The following is a 17,511-nucleotide window of genomic DNA, read 5'->3' on the forward strand; positions in this document are numbered from 1 at the left end:
GGTTATTCTCATGATTACCCACATACTACACACAAACATTTTAATTAGGTTATTTAACATGTATAATACATAATACTCAAGCAGTTCTTCTGGGGAAAAAAAAAAACCAAAGAGTGACATCTAAATAGCTGAAAGTACCATGTGACAGTTGTGATAAAGTATCAGCAGAAAAGAAACTGGATTCATCTGTCATAAGTTCCTTCTGTTTGATAATCATAGAACATAATCCGTACATAGACAGCACTGATTTAAGTAGAAGAAACCAGTATTATTGGCAGGAAGGAGAAAAAAGAGAATAGCTTTTTAAAATGCCAAAATATGATTTGGATGCTTTTATATCGCAACTGCTTGCATAACTAAAAATAACCCTGGGTGCCTAGCCTCCAGAAACAAAATTTCTTTAAACATAATAGGCATATACACAAGTATACATATCTGACCTAATACCAGATGCAAAACTTCTACAGTTTGCATTTATAAATCCTGAAGGTTAAACAACTGCAAACTTCACAGATGCAGCAACCTGCAGCTTACAGGTGCAAATTTATTTTTAAACATATGCCCTAATAGCACTGCAAGACCTTGCTTGAACAATAAAGTTCTCCCCTATATTATTAACTTTCCTGACACTAAATAGGCATTTTAAAAAAAATCAGAAAATGGAGAAAAATATAAGATAATTATTACATTCATATTTACATAAACTATTGCTTGTATTTACCTATGTTTCTTTTTGATATCAGCAAAAATCTGAATGTTCTCTGCTCCTACTTGTTTTCTGTATCGTAGCAGGTTACCTGCACAGGCATTTATAATCCCTTCATCAGCAACATGCGAAAACACAAACCCTTCAGCCCGGATAAAATCAAGACCTGAAAAAAAAAATTAGCAATATCTTAGCTAAAACTTAAGACTGAAAAACAGAAATACTAAAAACAAACAAAAGCCCACCTTACTGCCCCTCTTACTTGATCCCAACACAAGTTGTTCCATATAGGTTGCTCTAGGACTAACCAACCTTGCTTTTCCACATATTTAAGTTTTACATTCTTTATTTTCACCCATATTCTCTCTGACTTCTTCTTTCCATCTTACTACCTTCAACTCCCTTCTCTCCCATAAAGCCCACCAGTTTTCTCCCTATCCCCATGGTTCCCTTCTCTTTCTCAGCCCCTATCAGTCTCTTCCCGTGTGGCTCAGAACAGGCGGCTGCACACCCTGCCTTGCCTCTTGCCATGACGTGCCAGTGGGCACCTGCCGACAGAGGAGCATGTAGGTCAAAACACAGCTCCTTTGTCCTAACAATGTGTCTTCTCTCTAAAAAGGGTCATTAACTTGGGTCTCTCCCCTCTTTCCAGATACTCTTTCATTGTATTACTTCTTTCCCAACATCTATTCCCCTGTTAAATATGCCTGAAGTTGGCCATCAGGTCAAAAAGCATCAAGGACATGGACACAGACAGAGGAATAGCATTAAGTCTTCTTTCTTTAGGAAACTAGGCAAGAAAACACAGCCTGCGGCATATTAACCTGTTGACTCTGCATCTGAATGTAGCTTCTGTTTTCTACACAGCACCACATCAACAGGTTACTTCTAGAGCTGTGCCAAAGGTACAAAAAGATGAGGTTTGGGAAGAGTGAAACATTTTCCACTCTACTCTGAACTTACTCTGACCATCAACTCTACCATGTCTTTGCAATGCAGTTTCCACCATATTCATTCCTTTTTTGCACTAGGAAGGTTTTGTGGGATGGATACTTAAGAGGAAGATTACGAATAGCAATGACTTCACACAGGCCATTCATCTACTCTCAGGGACCCCCTATGCGGCCTTGAAATATCTGTGTTGAAATACTGAAGCCTTGGGCCATGGTGTAATAAGCCCACAGCTGTGAGGCACAAGATTGAATTATGGACTCCCTTTTTGTACTCTCCTCTTCTCTCCAGTCTTTCATAGCCTTAAGTTTATTTCACCTGTCACTTAACATACATGTAAAAGCTCTGCACTCATCTTGTGCAGCTTTTGCTGTTCTTCCAGTTTACTTTAGAGGTCTCTTCCAGGCCCTTCTGAAGCTCTGCTGCTGCTCCAGCTTTGGAGTCAGCTGCATATTTAATTAGAGCTGACATCATACCAAAGAAACCAATGCATGTGAAAGCAGCCATCAAGGATGCAATCCCACCCACCAGAGAACTGCTTAGGCAAGAGAGGCCTCACCTTAACACTTTTCAAATATAAACATAAATGATCTTTAAAATGTATTTACCAAATTACAAGGTGCCTGTTTATTTTAAAATTCCAGTTTCATTCCAAAAGCCCTGAAGTTGCAGAAACAGAAGCTTATGCCTGATAGAGAAGAGCCTGTATTGCTTAGCAACACAGACTCCAGCAAACAAGAAACATCACAGATGGATGCCAAATCAAATACGAGCTGTCCTACGCCTTGAGATTAGCGGGTGAAAAGCATGGAGTATTCTCAGGATCCAAAGACAAGAGTGTGCTACAAGTATAGTTACAGGTGCTAGCAGACATTGGGTAGTAAACACAGTGCAATAGCTAGATTGAGATTTCTGCGTCTAGGAAAAAAAGCTATAGGTTCTGTTTAAATCACCCAAGTTTACTGTACAATTCACAGTTAAATAAGAAAAATTACTTCTTCTCTAATCATAAGACTGTCAATGAGTCTAGAGATATGTTACATTTTCATAGCAATCCTAATGTCTAACTCAGGACAGGGGCTAGTCATTGAGTAATTTCATTTATTGAAGTTACTGCTTACATGTTGTTTGTTGATGCTTGGTTTGTGTTTCCTTAACTTAGTAATTTAAGACTTTTTGCTAAACATTAGAACTGTACTTAGTTTAACAAGGCTGCACTCTCTATCTGGGTTTTTGGGGGCTATGAAAATACAAATTTTAACCAACTGTAATACGTGCAGGCACCAAATCATTACCCTTCTGTTTTATGAAGCCATAATCACATTCTGCTAATGAATTCATTTTTATGGTCATGAAATTGTGAGAATGATACTATTGCTTACTTTCACATTTGGCAAGTTGAAAAGTAATAGCCGTTGAATAGTTAATAGGCAGTCCCATTTCTGACTTACATGGGAACAAAAAAATTTTGTAATCTCATTGGAAAACAAGAACAGGAAATTTCCAACAAAACCTAACAAACAAAACTTCAAGACTATATTAAGAACATGGATTCAAGTAACCAGCTGCTGCAGGGCCTGTTCAAGGAACTAGAGCTTGTCTCTTTCAAAAGTTAATGTTACTCCACTTACTTTAATCCTACTTAAACAGCTTTACCTAAACAGCTGTGGAGGTCTATCAATTGTAGAGAAAAGCTTTATTTTTTTCTTTCGATCCCATGATAAATTATTATTAAAAGGAAAAAAAAAATGACAGACTGAAACACTTCTTTTGCTGGGTGAGAAAATACTGCAAGACTGAGTTGATGGAGGGAATGGTACTTCTACTTTATCCATCTTAAATGCTGCAAATGTGCATATCACTGCATTTTAACACCACAAAACAGTGAATTGGATGCAACCATTGGATGCCCTTTCTTAGGTATGTTCCTTCCTTGAGTTATAAAGTCAAAAGGAACTGGGAGCTAGGATTTACTGCTTTCACAGAAATGGGATCTGGCCTCTGCAAGGCAGCAGCTCCTGGTTGCTGCTGAATTTTGGACTTCAGGCAAACATCTTTGCCTTTACACAACAGCAAGATGCTGCAGGTAACTTTACTGGTGATACCTTGTTTTGTATGTGTAGTAAATCCTGGCTCCCAGCTCTTTTTGCCTTCCTAATTCAAAAAGAATCTCAAAGACTGATTTTGTGCTGAAAATTAAAACTCAGAGGAGTATTGACTTTGCCTGCTTTGATTCTAGAGGCATACAGTCTCCGTGCTGCAAAGACCCTTTACTACTCAGGACATCGTCTTACAGCAGCTCTTTCCACCCTCCGCAGGAATTGCTGGCCTGGGAGAAGCGTCTCCAGCAGAGTCTGCAGCACTTGCTGCCTTGCTCTGCAGCACCTGTGGATGCTCCCAAGGCATGCACACCTCTGCTGCAGTTCTCAGCTTAGCTGCCTTCCCTCCACCACAGCATTAATATGGTGGCAGTTAAAAAGAAAAACAAAAAAGCAAGATACGACTCTGCCCAATTCTATCTCACCTTAAACAGTATCATGGGCTGTAGCAAGTAAATTCCCGTGGAGGATATCTGTGCCGGTGGGTGAGGGAAAGGAACAGTCTCAGACAGCAAAGCTGTATTTATAAAAGACAGAGATATCTGGGTACCTGGGATATCTTCTGATATGAATCCTCACTTAGTCACCTACCAGCTGTGTCATTATCATTGATGAAGACTACTTCAGAAATGGGATTTCAGTAACATGATCCTTAAAGGAAAAAAGGGCAGTTTCACAGTGAGGTAGAGATGCAGTTGGACTAGATGATTATTTTAAGTCCCTTCCAGCTTAACTATTCTATTCTAAATTTATGAGCAGAGAGAAGATAAACTTAAAAACTGAGCCCTGATTCATGACGAGTGTAACACAGGCTCACCTGGGTGTAGGGAAGTTGCACTCTACAGTAGACCCTACACTCCTTGGTCCCAGGCACCCAGACTGAAGCTCTGTCCAGAATACAAGAGCATAACTTGCCTCTGGACCACGTGCCTGGGTTTTCCATCCCGTGGAGTCAAGATACAACAGGGAGGGGCACCTGGAGTATCAGAAGCATTCCCGTGCATCATTACAGAGATACAGCTATGGGGACTGTTTTATGCCTCCAAGATCAGCAGATGGCCAGGCCAATGTTCCACAATGGCAATATTTCTTGAAATCCTTCTTCTCACTTTGTCTCCATTAGATTAATGATGGGCCACTTATTTATTTTTTCTCAATCGCTGCTACGTGTTGGTGATGGAGAGCATGCAGAATGTGCAAAACAATAAACAGAGTATCACCAGCATTTACTCCCTGTATTATAAAGGCTCTGCATCTCTTCTGCAAAGACCTACACTGATAGATTAGAGCCAAGCAGAACATCTCACTAATGCAAGGAAAAACACAAATAGCAGCTGAGGGCTTTTGGGCAATTCCTTTAGACACAACAGTCCCTTCTAATATGAATAGTGCTTTATAATTAGCAAACTTTCAATAAAAGAAATTCCATGTAATTTGGAAGTAGATCAACAACAAACACCACGAGTACATAAAATTAACACAATGGTTAACTTCAGGAAACAAGACACACTGATAAATAAGTAAGGAAAACCAAACATTATGCCTAAATCTGACCTAGACTTAGTGAACATATTGTGGACATTCCTGAGCACTGAGAAATGATAACCAGTAATATCTGCTAAACAAAAATAAATAAGGGAGCATTTGTATTTTTTTCCCTCCTCTACAAATGCTCACAGAACGTGCTTATATACATCATTCTGTTTCAGCCTCGAGCAGATGTAGTTAATTAAATCAGAAACTACAAACAGGAAATTATACACCTCTAAAAACCACATGGTACCCCTGTTAATAATGAACCAATTGAAAAGTAACCCTAGCAAACAAATTCTGACTTGCTTCTCCACAAAGAGCATTTTAGGAAAGAAGGAAGATAATACAGTCTTTGGAGGATGTAATCAAAATGAACTATTAAGAAGGGTTGTTTTTCTGAGAATAAATATTTGAGATTAAGATGGCTTCCAGTCAAAAATATAAATACAAAACTATACTATCTGTATTGTCTCTATGTTTTGCAGTCTACGGTTCCTTAGGGACATTACTGTATTTTAAATTAAAATGCTTATACTAGAAGAGTATAAAAATTGAGCAGCAGAGGACTCTAATATTAAAGAAAGGTGTGACATGAATCTCCCCCACTATTTGTGTATATAATGACACTAATTTTTGAGTGGGCTAACGTTGCCATATCTGCCTTTAGGAACAGAGGGAAATCTGGCAGCTCTCAACATGACCTCTTGAAGTCAAAAGCGAAAGCAAAACATCAGACACAGTGACAAGGGTTTGTGGGGCAGACGGAGGCGGAACACGGGCCCTGCAGCGAGGCCCGTGGCAGGAGAGTGCCAAGGCCTGCCGCATGGATGCCCTTGGGCAACTGCCTCCTTCAGCCCCCTGCGGTGGACCTGTCGGTGCGCTGAACCAAGAGCATTCAGCACTGGTGTAACAGTCTGCAATAACCCTTTGGAGCTGGGAAGATGTTGGCAACAACTGTTTTGGCTCAATAGTTGTTTTTTGATAACATGAAGAACTGCTTGTTTCTGTCAGAAGAGTAGAGATGCAGTGGTTCCCTTTTTCCTCAAGATCCCCCACTATTTTCCTACCACTGCCTCATACCTGTGCTGAAGCACCCAGCATGAACACGTTTTTGCTGGCATTCCTTCTTTTAGGTGCCTAATTGAATAAATAAATGTTTCCTAAAGAACAAAAATAAACTAAAAAAAATTCTCAACCTTCTCAGATGCCTCATCCCCTGATTTATTACTGTTATTTTCAGCTTTATCCAATACCTTGTCAATATACTAGGAAAACTCAGTAATTGCATCTGTTACTATTTGGCTACCCACAACATGTTTATTAGCATAACCACATGGTGCTGATGTTGAGGTCCTTCTAGTCACATTGTAACCCTGCTGACTTTTTTCCCCCTTTACAAAATAAAATCATTACCTTCACCTAGAGGCCACTTACGATTTCCCTGTGCAGTTCTCTTCAGAACGGTTATTTCTACCCAAGATAGGAGTTTCCATAGGGAAAATGAAATGACTGCATAGTAGCAGGAGATGCTACATATGCTTTTTAGCTAAAACACCTTCAGCAAGTATTTTTTGTAGTGAAAGCATACAGGGCTTGCTTTATTAATAGCCACCTATTAAAATTGTATTGATGTTAAAGTCACTAATAAGTTGCTACTGAAGAACTGCTCAAAGATTTGCTACCTACAAAGTAGCACTCACTTCACTATGGCTTTGCTTAAAGTTATTTTCTTTTATTTTTGCTTTCCTGTTCAGTGAACTTGAGAAAATCATTTTTAGAGAAGTGCACTGAAATGCGTTAAACACAGGCCTTTCCTAGCTGGTGTTCTCCAGTTACAGACCAAATAGTGCAGAACAGTAGTAGAGCTGAGCAAAACCCAAGCCCTCCAGGAATTCTCTCCCTCATTAATAATTGCTGAGAAGTAAGAGAAATACATTGTTCCCACACTGTATCCCTTATTTAGTGATCAATTTTGCTCATAAGAGGATGCATAACTCACTAACAGTTTGACTATTGCTTTTAAAAATAAGATGTGTAAATATCTTTGCAAATGCCTATGTACCTCAAGTATCCTACATGTGTACAATCCTTAAAAACTAAAACTGGATTCTGTTAGCATTTTTATTTTAGGTTTTCATACAGGTTCTACTGCAGCAATAAAAATCAGGTTTTGTCAGTTTGTCAAGTAGCTAGATACCTTGGAAGTGTCAACTTCTGATTTTAAAGCACTCAAACCAAATCTGAGTTCAAAACACATCTACTAACAGGAATTCCCCCAAGAAAAAAAGGAATTTAAGACTTTTAGAACATATTCAACATAATTAAAACTGCCACTGCAGATAAGTTAGCCTACATTATTTCACCCGAAGTATGATTTTCAATTAACACCAGCATCTTCTAGTTTTGCAATCTTTCAAAATTCTAACTGTTTATAAAACTTGTACATTCAAAAATGTGCTACCTCACTGTAATCACATATGCAATTTGGGCAAAAACCAGGCATTAACCCTCAATTTATTAAGTATTTAGGAAGTACAAGCCTTCCACATTAAACCAGCCTCCATCTTTAAATCATGGAATGTTACATATGAAAAACTAAAATTGCTTCAGCAAGCAGTAGGAGCAGAAAGGTTAGCAAGTCTAGGATTCATGCAATAAAGATAGATTAATTTATATTTAATTTCCCCAAATGCAATTTAATTTTAAGTAGTTTGGCTAGCTGTACACTCAATTTTTTGTTATTATATAAAAAGCTTCATTCTATCCACTCATTAAAAAAGGCAATGAAAACTTAGTTTTAATGGATAACAGTAGTAGCAACAACATATAATTAGATGCTGAAACAGGATGCTTAACCACAGTGGGTTAAATTGATCCTCAAATATAATTTAACTGAAGTAAATAGAGTTACACCAAAGGTGGCTTTTAGACATGAGTAGGTTTAAACTAATCATTATATTTAGACAGGTTTCACCTAGAAAGCTGCGGCAGAGGCCTTGGGATTTTTAGCTGCCTCCAACTGAAGCAGTGCGCAAGTATCATCTATTATAATCAAGCAGGCATCTTTCTCAAAATCTAATTTCTGCTTTTTCAGGGTACAGTGAGCTTTTCATGTCTCATTTTTCATGGTATCTATGTTAGTACAATGCACAATTTGCAGAGAGTAAATGCCATAGCAAACAACAGTAATAACTGACGAGTCATTTCTATTACCTGCAGCAAGAGCAACTGCTATCGCCTGTTGATTTGCAGTACACAGGATCTGGACACCCAGTGCGAGATGGGGGCAGGTTTGTCTCACTGCAGCACTAATGACTGTCATTGCTGCAGTTACTTCAGGCCCAGGACACACCGTGTAAGGACGATCATGCATGTTTTCTACTATCAAGCCATCCTGTGGAGATTATTATAAAGACATATGACTAAACTGGAAAAAAAGGAACTTAAAAACCATGGCTAGTTTACTATTACACTGTTTTGTATTAAAAGGCACAGGAGTTTAAAGGTTTTCCTTCAAAGGAAGGATTATCTACAGTAAATTGTGTTGATGCATACAACCACTTATAGAAGTGCTTTCATCAACAGCATGGTATTTGCAGGGAAATCATGAAGAGAAATAAATGTGATTTTAATTATACATTCATCAATTTGGTTTCCTTTGATCCATCCTAAAATGTGAACTATAGGCGAATGAGTTAAATCTTATACTTCATTAAAAACAGTGTAAAGTCAAACTTCAATTATCCAAGTGGAATATAGGATATTGAGTATGTTTGGATAACGGAGGATTTAGAGATAATCAAGGCAATTTTCAGTTCAATTAATGTCAGAAAATAAGTGTTATTTTGGATAAATAAAGGAATTTTTTGCTTGACTATTATTGTGCCTAATACCATAGTATTAATGATTGATATTTCTCCCATTCAGAATTCAGAATTACTTGAAGAAAGATATTGCTATTTATTATCTACTATACCTCTCACTCCACACGGACATACTCTTAGCAAACAATGGAGTGATGATAAAATACTCTGCTGATATAATTTATAGGATTTATTGAAAATCTTTGTACCTCATCTGGTACCTTGTACTTTTCCAATCTTTGTATAGTATATACCGGAAAGTTTTCAACAACTGCAAATCATATATAATTTTGTCAAGGACTAATAACAAGAGCAAAAGTATAGCCTTGAAACATATTTCAAGCCTGATGTTTCACATTTGCAGTGAGAATGTTAAAAGATGCTAGAAATTTCTCACCTGCTTCAATCTAAAAATACAAAAAGTTTAATAGACAAATTAATTGTATATATAGAAAATAAATTCCGCTCTCTCTGGAGTTTTATCACACATCTTAATCCTTTAAAATGAGAGCTTTACATTTCAAAGATATTGTAACTGAACCAGAATAGAACGAAGAACATTTGGGGGGAAAAAAATACAGTTAGACATTAAACAAAGAAGTTTGGTTAATAATAACATAGAGAATCAGGAAGGGAAAAAAGGTTTCCTTTTTAAAAAACTTTCATATGTAATGCTTCTTTAATCTTTGTTGAGGTGTAGAAGCCCTTTTGGCAGTAAAAGATAAGACAGTATATAAAACGCAGTCAGCACTTAATGGCTAAATTACAGGCTAAGCCACAGACATCATAAATGAACACCTAACATGGAGGATGGGGAAAACTGAGAATGAAAATAATCCGGTGGAACAATATGGTCAGTCCAAGAACACGACCCACATAGGTTCAGCGCACCAGGGTACAGCTGCCTTTACCAAACGACTTACAGCTGAGTATTTAAATACACAAAATACATGCTGCCTTAAAAACAAAAGGACACAACCTATTAATGGAAAAAGTGATCTAATATTATGAGCACTCAACATTAGACCTACGCACTATTTGGTTCCATTCATCAGCATATTTAATTACAGAATTCCAGTCCAAGAAAACCTCAGCTAGACAAAGGAAAACCAGATATGACAACTAACCAAAACATCTGTCCCTGATTTTGTTTCTATGTCCAATTCAATGTATAATTTAACATCCACACTTCTCTACCTGTGGTGGGAGGTAGCCATATGACTAAGATAACAACCAGTCCTTAGAAAACCCACAGCATTTTCAGAAATTAAAAAAAAAAAAAAAAAAAAAAATCACAAACGTTCAGTCAGTTTCTCTGGAATGAGGTCAGGACTGTTCCAAACCTGAACTGACCAAATGGTCTTGTACCTCAGGCACAACTACTGAATCCTTTGTGGTACCAACAGAAAGAAAAATCCCTTAGCCTTCTGCCCTCTGTACACAAAAATATATTAGGTCAGTCTAAGCAAGAATGCAAAGTTGGTCAGTAGTAGTATGTGGCAAAAGGATTAATGTAGAACTATAATATTTTAACAAAACAAAACAAACTCAAAAAACGCAATGAACCCTCAAAACCAGGTAATTCCTTGAGGCCACAAAACGTGGAAGCCCTTGGTCCTTGGCTCAAGAATGCTCTACTTGGCAGACTTCACCAAAACCTGGATATCTGGGAAACTCTAAGCTTATCATAAGGGCAACGAGCTAAGACCTGCAAACCAGAAGCCCCAGGCTTTCAGGCAGTGAAGAATCAATAGGACATGCAGGAAGAAAGGCATATGGGAAGGGGGCTTCAGATGCTCAGCTCCTGAAGAGCCACGCTAGTAGCCGAAAAAGCAGGAGAACAGGCTGGGAGAATTCCACAGGAATTCCTCAGTGAAACTGAGCTTTCCCTGAGTTGCTACTACTTTGACAGCTCAAGATTTGCATAAAGTAAATTATTCCATTAGATACATTAATGAATTAATTAATTTAAAAATTAATTAAAAACCCTAGCCATACTACTGTGCATAAAAAGTATCTGATTGAATTCTAGTTCAAAATGCAGGCATATGGGAGGATTCCAACATTTCTCTCTTCTGCCTTAAACTTACTATATTCACTTTTCAGCAGTTGTCTCTTCCTATGGCCTCAAGGTCCACAGTTACAGTGAATATTTTTGGTATTACTTTAATAATGTGTTATTCTTTTGGTACCATCCGATAGACTCTGTTCTTTTGCATATTATGTTTTGTTTAATTAAAAAAGAACAACATATGTTCTGCAATACAGAGAATTGAATTACAGATGCATTAACTCAAAGCTTTCTTTCATATTTTATATAAAAATATAACACCACAGATTTCTGTGTTTACTGAATTGATATGTATATAAAACAGACTTCAGTACTATCAGACAGCTAATTAAAATGGTGGAAAGAAAACAGTTATGCTAAATTAAAGTTCTTGGAACTTAAGCTTATAGTTTAGAAGTCTGCGGGAACAGCTACTGTATTACACCCTCCAAAGCAGAATTTATTTGGATAGTATGAGATAAAACTCTAGCAAATACCTTTTGTGTTCCTTTTCCATTTAATATTAAGATGATTTAAGTGTCACTTAGATATTGTAGCCTTATTATAAGTAGTTCTCAAACAATATATTTCCTTTTTACTTTGAATGACTTCTGAAGTGCTACATATGCACAAAGTGCCTCTTGTATCACAGTTAGCTACTGGAAAATAGGTCATTTAAATAGCTCTCCCATTATATAGAAAAATAATTTCCTTAGCTTTATTCCACTTATAGAAGTAACCTCTTAAAACACTTCAGCCGCATGCACACATATCACAGCAGAAAAGCCTCAAAAACAGTCACAACACTATAAACCACAACAGGTATAACAATCATACAAGCTTTAACTCAGCATCTACCTAATCTTAACTTTTACCTAGAGCAACTTTAACCCCACTGTTTCCCCTAACAGAAAGGCTTTACCTACAAACACATACATGCTAATGCAAACCTTTGCAAGCTTAAAACAGCTACTCTTTCCTACAGGAAGAAAGAGGGTTTTTGCACCATCCCCATTATTATATAGGCTCAGGTACACACTAAGACAATTACAGGCTTTCCTACTACTACAGTCATGTGCCGCTTACAAAGGAAATCAGGTGCCTTTGTAGAGCATTTATTTGCTGTGTCTAGGCACAGCTTCCTAGCAATTCCTTTAAAAACTCTACCTCCAGAGCAAGAGATTACTGCCTTAATATAGGTAAGTAGATACCTTATGTTCTCCTGTATATACCATATGAGGTAGTTGTTGGGAGGTTTGTCTGCTATTTTATTTTACTGTAATATAGCTAAGATTTGAAATGTTAACCTCTGTAATCCAAGTGAAAACTGCCTACATGTTTCTATGCAGAAATACTAGTTTATTCTGTCTCAGCTGTTATTAAACTCTAAGTAATTTGAATTCCAACTGTCATTGTAGTCATAAGGGTAATAAGCTTGAAACTTTTCATTTTTTAAAAACATCAACGTAAAACATGTACTAGCAACTACCCTTCCAGGTACAGAGACAAAAGAAGGGTCAGGAGGATCTGAATAGCAATGAATGCATCTCCAGAGATAGCACTGGTAAAAGAAGCAAACCTAAAATTTTGTGTGGTAAGCACCATAATATTTGCAACTAAATGTATCTTTATAATTTGGGGCTTTTTTTTAAAGAAATAGCTTTACTTATGTATCTCTAACTGTCTTTAATGTCGGCTACTCAAGTACCTACAGCTACATAACAGCAACTAGTAGTAACGTGATCTATAACAATTAAATTAGTAGGAACTTGTGCTCTATTTTCTGGCTACAAAGTAAGCATCACTCACGGTGAATGGAATGAATAAAAGTTACTTGAATATATATTTTGCATTTTTCTTAAACAAAAGCAGATACAAATTACATAATGCCTCATAGCTTGCTGCTTATAAAATCTTGTCTAGGGAATTTCATTGTTTAGCAACACACAAGTACAAAGCATATACATTTTGAGCACAGATGGCTTCCTAACTGAGCACTCACTTGTTTTCATTACTGTGCTCTAACATCACAAATCTTTCATATTTATTATGTTAAGCTGCTAACGTGCCAGACAAGTCATCTTTTTCTGAATATACTAGGATTTACTTCCAAGTGCAATGCATATTGAGTGAGCAAGACCATATACTTTATTTTTAAATGTTAACACCAATTCAAGCAACTTGAGACAATATGTAAACATCTAGTAGCAGCAAGATGGTTACATATCTTCTTAAAGGCTACTGTAGCCAGCATTTGGAAATACTGTCAGTAGAAACACCAGTGGAAAAAACCTTTTCAGTCTCTAGCTCTTCTTCCACAAGAAAAACAGACAGCTTAACAGTTCACTTGGAGTACTGCGGGGGAAACCCAAATATATTCCCATTACAGAAGCAGGATAGCTAGTTTGGAAGAGTGGTGATCTCTGTGCAAAAGCCAGGAACCTCCTGAAGTATCTATCATGAAAACTTGCATTTCTCTTAATGCAGGAAATGCAGGAAAAACTCAACAAGTGAATTGCAAAAAGTGTTAGGCAACCAGACTGATATTTATGGAAGCTCTACTGATGATCTCTGGCCTTTATGGCATTAGTAAAGGATTTGTTTGTCATATTGCTGTAACACTATTGTGTACAGACCTTTAGAATGAAGACTGGGGTGGAATCTATACTGATGTTCTTGTGACTTCTACAGGAAATAGACTAAGCATAACTTTAAGCCCTGAATTTGTCCAAATGTGTAGAGAAATTACTTAATTCACTGCATCTGTCTACCTGAGAGGCAGGTTTAAATATATATTCAAGTTCAGAGACTGCAATGCAGTAGGAGAAAAGGTAAACCAGTTAGACCTGGAACAGCAGAATTTATTACAACTGTTGAAAAGACAATAAAGTATAATACCCAAATTAAAATTTTGTGTTAGTACTGATTTTAAAGCTTGTCTTAAAACTGTTCCAGCTTTGTGCATGTCAGCAGTAAAAGTAACTGCTTCTGTACCCTCCCTCACCTTTAGGTATACTTGGTGTTTTCTCCCTGCTGCTAAAGGTTTCAATGTGTAATTAGTACGTAAGGGAAATGGGTAAACAAGCACTGGAATATGGGGCAATGGCTTTAAGAGTTACAGATCACTTGTGTAAACACTTCCTCTAACACAGGAAGACAGAGACTAGTACTTGCCACTCTTCTGATGTAGATCAAATCACATTATACCTCACGTTGATACTGTAACTGTAAAGACAAAATATAAAGTCACAGAACAGAATACAGAGCTGTTGCACACCTGTTCTTTCAACAGGCATGAAAAGGAAGAAAATGTGCTCATTCTGTACAACTTGCGGTTAGAGATTATTCTAACTGGGTGGACATCTTGCACATGCTCATCTGGTTCATAGGCACTGAAGCCCGCCTGTGTAAACGTCATTCTTCTGCACTGCGGTTTATCCTTTCAACAATTCTGTTCTCAGGATTCTTTCCTAATTTAGCCTTACTAGTGCTCTGCCCGTAACCTACTTCATGTGACTTGTCTTGCATTTTGGCTTCTTCTATAATTTAGACTAAGCTCTTATATTCAATTTTGTTCAGTCTGTAAAGTATCATTCTAACTTATACCATTAAAAAGGTTTCAATTGGCTTGTTATTAAAGTTTTGCAGAAAACAGTAGCTCAGAGCAGTGACTACTTGTTCATTTAAGGCATTTTCAGACCTCAGACATTAGGACACCACCTTACCATGCCAGAAAACGTACATAATACTGTAGGCAGGTCAAAGAAAAAGCACATCAACACCTGAAGACAAGGTGCAATGAAATGTTTAAAACATATCTGACCTTTCAAAAGGACATACACTCTGTCAAAATCTACTGACCTATGAAGATTACTAAACCACTTTATGTCCAACAGCAATTCAGTCAGTAGTACCTGCCTCTTCTTGCCCCTGGCTGAGACTGGCCTTTTGGGCCTTCTCTTCTAGATGCACAAAGCAGGCATGCTTGCTGCCAGGGGACTAGGATAGAAGGGTTAAAGAGGGCAGAAAAGGGCCTAAGGTTTTTTTTTTTATTCCCTGAATAATATGTGCTATTGTGGTACAAACACAAATGTGGGGCGATCCTGCAGCCTACAAGTGACTGAAGTATTTATGTAGCGCCTCAGCTGTGCACATGGCATTCCTCCATGACTTCGTGAAACTAGAGTGTTGTACAGAGCTAAAAATATAGTGGCTTGTCAGACTGGATGATGAAGCATTCTACGGCCAGATACCTAGAATGCCAGCAACTATCCGTGTTGCAGTCAGCTTTCCCTTTTTTTCCCCATAAATTGACTTGATTCTTAGAAATTGATGGTAATCTAACTTAAGCAACTGGAATTGCACAATTTGAATCTAAGTTTTTTCAGTTGTTTTGGATGCATGTGATGCTTATTTTAGGTTTTGTAATCTAGAAGGCCTACTTACTATGTCAAAATAAAAGATGTGGATTTAAACATCTTCCTAAACCATGTGGTTTAAGATGCTTTTGATTAATTATAGACTCAATTTAAAATATTGGCTATGCAGAAGCAGCTTTGTGTAAATGCTGTCATGGGAAGAAGGAAACCAAAACTTACAACTCCAGCATCCTTGTAAACTTCTGCCTCTTGACAAGCTTGATCAATGATCTGGGTCAATGGAAGAGAACTTCCTGGTGTTCCTGCAAGAATAATGCTGCTTACCCCAGGGCACACACAAACCAAAACCACATACAGTAACAGCTTTCAGGTAGGATAACTATAGTGATTGGCATACTGAAATAGGGAAAAACGGGGTAAACTTGCTAAAAGGCTGCTGTATCTCCTTGTGACATGCCTTAGTGGCATTTCTTTCCTTAGCTGAACTTGACAGATCTGCTGTAACCATTCAGCTCCTAAATCTAATTCACAAACTTGAGGAATATCTGCTATAATCTCTTATTGCATCAGGTCTGTTCTTAGCTTGTTATTCCTGTACTTATTATAGCTTATCCTGCATTAGTGATGCTCCACACAATACAACCTCTGGCAAGACCGACCTCTAGGTCTGCAGAATAACAGTCAATTTTAAATTAGTTAAAGCTATCTAAAACTCTAATCTGCAAGGTGGATTGTATGTGATCTTCCGTATAAGTGCTCCATGGCAGAAATGAACACACATGGATTTTGTTGGAGTTCAATGAATTTCCCTTAGGATCAACTCCAAAGTCTTTTCTGATACTTGGGCTCCTTAAGCCAGGCACTGAGAGTCTGAAAAGGGGACTGTGAAGAGCCCTCTGACAACTTTGTTAGATGGTCTGATTTCACAGTGTGGGGAAAGCTGCCCATAGTGCCTGGAGGCTGCTTCTGGGAAAAAACGTGGAGCACAGTGAGCTCCGGCACCAGCCTGTCAAGGGGAAGGTCAGCAGCTGTAATCAGCTCTGCTTACCCGGAGCCCCATGAAAGGTGGATGAGGAGGTCAAGGTGGAACAAACCCTGCCTGTTTTCTGAGCTTCCTATTGCCTCTCAGGAGCTGCGAGAGCTCTATCCAACATCTATCCTGTCCCAACGCTCCTTTGCATAATTTCATAACCATTGCCTCTGAAAACACAGCAGTGGAGAGCTCACTGAAACCAAACCCTTGTTTTCTCCGTCTAGCTCCCTATGTGGAAGCGTCTCCTGCCTCTTTTAGCTCTAGAAAGGCGAGATGCCCAAACCTGTGGCACTTCATGGGGGCCCGCAGCGGTGGTTGAAGGGACAGGCTTCCAGGGGCGCGGGCTGTGCTCTGGGGCCCGCAGCCGGGCTAACGGGCGATGCAGCCGGGCTAACGGGCGATGCCGCCGTGCTCGGCGGGCGCAGAGCTCGCGGGCCGCCCGGCCACCGCTTACCTGGCAGTGCTCCCACGTGCACCACCCCGATGACCGCCGCCTTCAGCCGCCCGAAGAGCGCGGGCAGCCGCATGCCCTGCGGGAGAGGAGGGGATCAGGCCCGGTCAGTGGGGCGAGCAGGCCCCGGCCGGCCATGGCGGCCGCCCGCCTCCCGCCGCGGACAGGCCGGCCCCGTTCCGGTTCTCGCGGGCGGGGCGGCGCGGCCCGGCCCGGCCCTTCCCCTCCCCTCAGCTCCCTCTCCTCGGCTCGGCTCCGCTCCGCTCCCCTCAGTTCCCCTCCGCTCCGCCCCGCTCCCCTCACCTCAGCTCACCCCGCCGCCGCCTCCGGCCCGGCCCGGCGGCGTCCACCTGCGGCGGCCGCGCGCGCTGCTGCCGCTGCCGCTGCCCCTGCCCCTGCCGCTGCCGCGTCGGCGCCGCCGGCCCCGCCCCCGGCCCGGCCCGGCC

At 39.4% G+C, this 17,511-nt stretch overlaps 1 protein-coding gene across 8 annotated transcripts in view; it reads right to left on the reverse strand.

The window, feature by feature from the left end:
• Positions 1 to 17,484, reverse strand: part of LOC140656552 (uncharacterized protein F13E9.13, mitochondrial-like) — a 57,093-nt gene extending 39,609 nt beyond the window's left edge. For 4 of the 8 annotated variants that reach the window (XM_072872426.1, XM_072872425.1, XM_072872424.1 and 1 more), the window contains exons 1-5: positions 17,369 to 17,483; positions 17,069 to 17,144; positions 15,801 to 15,883; positions 8,503 to 8,683; positions 722 to 872 (exon numbers count right to left, since the gene is read on the reverse strand). In XM_072872426.1, coding sequence (XP_072728527.1) covers positions 722 to 872; positions 8,503 to 8,683; positions 15,801 to 15,883; positions 17,069 to 17,141 — 488 coding nt within the window. In that variant the 5' untranslated portion in view covers positions 17,142 to 17,144; positions 17,369 to 17,483. Of the gene's footprint in view, positions 1 to 721; positions 873 to 8,502; positions 8,684 to 14,376; positions 14,428 to 15,800; positions 15,884 to 17,068; positions 17,145 to 17,368 lie in introns of all 8 variants that reach the window. The other 4 variants (XM_072872428.1, XM_072872423.1, XM_072872427.1 and 1 more) reach the window with 4 other exon arrangements.
• Between the last annotated feature and the right edge of the window lie 27 nt (positions 17,485 to 17,511).

The sequence above is a fragment of the Ciconia boyciana genome, chromosome 9, assembly GCF_034638445.1.
Source record: "Ciconia boyciana chromosome 9, ASM3463844v1, whole genome shotgun sequence".
NCBI classification, from domain to species: domain Eukaryota; kingdom Metazoa; phylum Chordata; class Aves; order Ciconiiformes; family Ciconiidae; genus Ciconia; species Ciconia boyciana.